The 5,874-nt window shown below is 29.2% G+C and overlaps 1 protein-coding gene across 2 annotated transcripts in view; it reads left to right on the forward strand.

Moving 5' to 3' along the window:
- LOC107625088 overlaps window positions 1-5,874 on the forward strand; it is a 14,741-nt gene that overhangs the window by 4,598 nt on the left and 4,269 nt on the right. For both annotated transcript variants that reach the window (XM_021117443.1, XM_016327660.2), the window contains exons 8-14: window positions 1,529-1,665; window positions 1,785-1,878; window positions 2,673-2,738; window positions 2,965-3,187; window positions 3,961-4,062; window positions 4,456-4,541; window positions 5,409-5,531. In XM_021117443.1, coding sequence (XP_020973102.1) covers window positions 1,529-1,665; window positions 1,785-1,878; window positions 2,673-2,738; window positions 2,965-3,187; window positions 3,961-4,062; window positions 4,456-4,541; window positions 5,409-5,531 — 831 coding nt within the window. The remainder of the gene's footprint in view (window positions 1-1,528; window positions 1,666-1,784; window positions 1,879-2,672; window positions 2,739-2,964; window positions 3,188-3,960; window positions 4,063-4,455; window positions 4,542-5,408; window positions 5,532-5,874) is intronic.

Below are 5,874 nucleotides of genomic sequence, written 5' to 3' on the forward strand. Positions count from 1 at the left end.
ATTTCAACTTTAAAAATATTTTAATTTCTAAAATTAAAAATTAGAGGGTTTGGTTTCAGTATTATAAAAAATTTTAAATGTTTTTTAAACTAATCGAATGATTGGATTTGTGATTTGTGAATAGCCACATCAATGAGATACACTTTCTATACATCACATGTGTGCATTTCACGTATTGGTTGCCCATAAAAAATTATTTGCATTAATTTGATGAGATAAAGTTTGTTAATTTTTTTGGTATGTAAAAGGAGGTTCTAAGAAGAGAAGAAGCAATTTTAAAAGTTCATAAAAACCAATCAAGACTTGCTGAATAACATAAAAACAACATAATTAAATCTAATTATTGTGCTTCTCTTCGCTTATCTTGCATTGTTTTAGATACCAAAATTATGACGTAGAAATGAGAAAATGGGAATTTTACATAATAGCAAAGATGAAATAACTAAATAACTTTCTTTAAGAATTACAATTTCTCTCTTGTTGTATACAAGGAGAAAATTTTCAAAGAACATAAAGAAAGTCTCTAATGTTTGCACGGTAAATAATGATATAGAATAAGGAAATGATTTTTACACCAAAATTAGTCACCACAGTATAATATATATTAAAATATAAAATATACTTTAAAAATAAATTAAACTATACATATATGATTTTAGTGTATAAAATAATATTTTTGCTCTTATTTATAGTTGAATGCTTTCATTTTCATCCATCCAAAAATAAATAAATAAATCACACAGTAGAAAATGGTTGATAGCTACAAACTAAGAGACTAATGTCATCTACATTACAGGAGGAGTGGAAAAAAAATTGAGAGGATTCATTTTCACACTAAAGTAGACTATTTTTTTTTACTAGAATAGCTTTTACACATTTTCACAATTTAAATTAATTTCATATATTAAAGAATAAAAAAAAGTGAAATGTATATTAGATGAATGACATTTATCTTAATATCTTAACGTTTTGATTTAAACATAATGTCTTCTGAGTTTTCATCTTGTTTGCTCTGATTTGAATTTTAGTGTGTACCTTCTTGATGTTTCTGCGGTAGTTAAAACTCCTAGCTTTGGCCAATAAGTAGTATCAAAGCTGATGGTTCGACTTTATAATTAGATGTATTTAATGAGTATCGAAAGTCTTCTAAAAAAATGTAGTGGAGAAAAAAAAAATAGTCCTAAATCTGACAGAATAGGCCTCGACACTCTCCTTTTACCGATAGTTATGTAATACATTCTGCTATGGGAATGGGTACGAGTTACGCAGTTCACAATACACAAAATATTTTACATAAAAATTAGACATATTAATTCCAGTACGTGGAAAAATTGTGAATTGGTATGCGCAAATCGATACAATTGGTAAATTCATGTAACTATTCTGCATAGCCATTAGAGGAGAGATAATACCGTCCCTATGTTAATATATGTTAGTTCATAGGAATTTTTTCCTGACGTGTGTGTTGATTACTTTCAAGTAACTACCACATAAAAGTTATTATTTTTCTAACATTAATTTGTTATAGATTGAAAGTGAGAATAAGGTGGTGCCTGTTTATTCTTTGGATGCTGAGTTTACAAGGCCATCGTGGATTTTTGGTTTCAACTCCTATGAATTTGTTCCAAGTCATAACCAGAGAAACAAAATCATTTGTAGTTACAGGTCATTCTAATAACTCTTGTATCTGCAAAGCTTTCTCCTTGGTCTTTTCTATTGAATAAATATAAAAAAATAATTTAGAGTCTGATTTGAGATATTACTTTTTTCGATTGTATTTTCAGGCAGCAAGGGCGGTCTTATCTTGGAATGATTGATGATGCGCAGGGCTCAAAACTAACTTTGCTTCATATTCCTTTCACTAATATAGACAACATTGTAACTTTCAAAACTTACTATTGCTTCTATATTTTTGGTTAAATTAAGAATAACATTCTAAATCAATCTTTAAAGTAATAAAGAGTTGAGCACTAATTTGACCACTAGAATTTGTTGGAGACTTTAAAGTTGCGTTTGTTTATAAAAACACAACACTGAGACAAGGACATAGAAACACAAAATCGTGTTTGACAGATGAGACATGAACAAAGACATTATGTCCAGAGACACTGAATTAATGTATTTTGTGTCTATCCTAACAGGAAGGACACAGAGACACTAACAAGGGACACGAATTATTTTTTATTTTTTCTTTTATTACGTTTGTTAATTTTTCATAATTATATTTTTTTCTCAAATTTTTTAAATGAAAAAAATAAGAATAAATTGAGTTTTCATAATTTGTTTTAGTTTATCACCAAATAGAATAGAAGAACACAAAATTGTGTCTCTGTGTCCTTTGTGTCTTATCTTGTCCTGTTCTAAAAAACAAGGATTTGGATCCTCTAAAGTTTGAATTTCACTTTAGAGAGTAAAGTGTGATCTTCTCCCCTTGGATAGTTTCTCTTTCATATTTATTATTGGTCCCACCTATGAAATCAATGGTAAGAGATCACACTTTACTCTCTAAAGTGAAATTCAAACTTTAGAGGATCCAAATCCAAAAAACAAACGTAGTCTAAGTGTTGAACTAAAACTTTCTTATAACCTGTTGTAGAGTATTACTAGTAAATTAATTAAGTAGCATATCTTCAAAATGACAAAATTTAAGTTGTGGAACCATACCATTGCAGACATTTGGTAATGACTCCCTATTTGTTGAGGGAGCTTCCCCAGTTCATCCATCGTCAGTGGCCAAGGTGAGTCAAAATTTCAAAATAAATAACAAAAATTGTTACGTGCACACCAAAAATCAACCACCAAATTAGTCACTAAGTCTTTGTATATGAATATCGATATTGTTTAATTCATTTTCAATATGTGTTTTGTATTTTAATATGTATTCTATATGGGTGGTTAATTTGGTGGCTGATTGAATAAATAAAAGTAAGAATTTAAATTTGATATAGCTGTGTTGCTCTTCAGGTGACTTTAGATGATGATAAATCAAAAGTAGTCAACTTCAATATCATATGGTCCTCCTCACCTGATAGCTTAAAATATAGTTCATATATCAGTAAGCCAGAGCTGATTGAATTCCCAACTGAGGTTCCTTGTCAAAATGCTTATGCATATTTCTATCAACCAACTAATCCTTTTTACCAACCTAATCAAGGAGAAAAGCCTCCTCTGTTACTGCAAAGCCATGGTAAATCACTAAATCTTCTTATAGAAAAAATGGTCACCATTATTTTAACTACTTCATTTGACCTTACATTCTTAAACAATATTACAATTTACTATTCCCTTCCACAACCAAAATTCGTGTATGATTTTTTATGTCGTTGTTACGGAAATATTTGGTAACCAAAGAAAATTAGTAAAAAACAGTCATAACTTGTCTTATTTAACATTCATTAATTGTTACGATAATTAATAAATGCTAAATAAAGTAAGTTCTGGGTTTTTTTTTGTCTCCTTAACATTAGCGCTTTCTCATATTGTTACTTGACCATCAAGGAACTGAAACTACAGCAGCGAGTTGGCAATAGAGTTGGTTAGTTAGTTAGTTCAACAAGTTTGTTAAGATTTATTTTTCTCTCATTATTTTGGCACTTTCAATTGAGGAAGTGAGTCTTATCGCTCTTTTTGTTAAGATTTTGTTATAAATGTATTTTGAATTCAGAGTATAATCTTCCAAATGATATTATCAATTTCAGAGATGTCATACCATTTGTGCTACTGTTATTTGGTAAAATTTGAACGCTTAATAGTAAGTGATAACATTAGGGGTCTCAAGTATATAAAAGTTGAATGTTAATCAACTAAATTTATCAATTTTTTTCAATTGAAAGTGGAGTACTTATTTGGTATAGTTAATTTTGGAAACCGGTTATGTGTGGTTGACTCGCTTCTCTTAGCTAATAATTGAGCTAATTAGCTACTTTTATATTGTTTCTATTTTGTTTTAATATATTTCAGGAGGACCAACCTATCAAGCACATGGAATTTTGGATTTGAACATTCAATATTGGACTAGTAGAGGTTGGGCATTTGCTGATGTTAACTACGGTGGTAGCACTGGTATGCTTCTTAATTTGGTTATATTCATTTTGCTCCGTTGTAGCATGCTATGTCTTTGAACAGGATGAACTAACTTTTATTAAGGTTTAATTATTCTTTTATTCCTATAGTTTTAGAAATTTGTAATTAGTCCATATACTTTTTTTTCTTTCAATTGGGTTTTAATTTTATAATTAGGTCCTTGTTAATGTAAAAAAATTAGAACTAATTAAATCTTTAAAGGAATATTCCGTTAATTTAACGTTTTTAACACGAAAATGATCTAATTACAAAATTAAAAACAGTGTAGAGACTCAATTAAAAAAATGATAGGAATTGAGTTACAAATTTGGTGAAACTATAATCACTAATAGAGTAATTAAACCTTTTATTAACTATAAAATTTTTCGGAAGGTTATGGCAGGAAGTACAGAGAACGGCTTTTGGGACAGTGGGGAATAGTTGATGTCAATGACTGCTGTAGTTGTGCTAAATATTTGGTAATTATTACTAACTGTTTTTCTTTATCATTTAATACAATTGTTTAGAGCTAATGTACCTTTTGATCTCCGAGATTGACGTATGAAGTAATTTTTGATGTTTCTAAAATAACCAGCTAAATCTCTTCTCCGATAATTCTTGACCAAATTTCTATCCCACAAGCTGTTAGTATAATGAACTAAATGCCACTATGGTGCTATAATGTTGCTTGGCGCAAATATCTTTTAATTTTATTCAATATAAAGTTTAAAATTAGTCTATAGAACTTGATTAAATCAAAATTGGTGAACACCAATTAAGTCGCATAAACCAACTTTGTAAACCATATCAACCCCCATTAAAATGTACCACATATACTACACGTTATATTGGAACGACAGAGATTAAAAGATAGAGATTGAGAGACTGAGATTAAAATGTATTGTGTTTGATGTAAAATATACATAATTGAATTATGTCTCAATATTTTGTTTGATTTGAGATAAATAAAAAAAATAAAATAAGTAAAACTAATTAAATATCTTTGTTAATTTAAAAAAAGAGGGGATTTTTAAAAAAAAAATTATTAAAATTTTAGTCTTTGTTTTAAAAAATTTTAGTTTTCTGTGTTTTCACTATCTAAAAATACTGAAGAGATTAAAATTTTGTATCCCAAAATCAAAATTTTAGTTTCTAACCACTAAATATGAGACTGAGATTTAGTCTTCTGGTCTCAGTCCCTAAAAACAAATGCTGCTTTAAGCACTTTATAAAGTTAGAGACTATCAATCAACTCTTATTTAAGGAGTCAAAGTGAACATTATCTCAAATTATTCAGGACATAAAGGAGAAGGCTTGCGGTTTAAGTAATGGTTTTACGTTTCCAGGTGAACAAGGGGAAGGTAGATGGGGAGCGTCTTTGCATAACAGGGTGCTCTGCTGGTGGATACACTGCCTTAGCTGCGCTTGCTTTTAGGGATACTTTTAAGGCTGGAGCTTCTTTGTTCGGTGTGAGTACCTCTTCCTCATTCTTGTGATTTTACTTTTATTATCCATGAGTAATTCCATTATTCCCAGAAATCACCATGAAATATAGAGCTTATGTGATTTTTGAATTGTCATGATGAGTTCACCTTTGGTGTTTTAAAATGACATTTATTTTAACTAAGTTGGGTTAGTTTTGTGGTTAATTCATTAGTCTACTTAAACAAGTATCATGTTTCAAATCTAGCCTTGTGCATGTCGAGGGATACTGAGAGATAGCAAGAAAAACAAAAAATAAATGGCATTTATTTTTTCTTTATCAAGAATGCCTGAGTAATTACAGGAGAAATAAAATTTATATATATGTTA

Source organism: Arachis ipaensis, chromosome B01 (genome assembly GCF_000816755.2).
Source record: "Arachis ipaensis cultivar K30076 chromosome B01, Araip1.1, whole genome shotgun sequence".
Taxonomy (NCBI): Eukaryota; Viridiplantae; Streptophyta; class Magnoliopsida; order Fabales; family Fabaceae; genus Arachis; species Arachis ipaensis.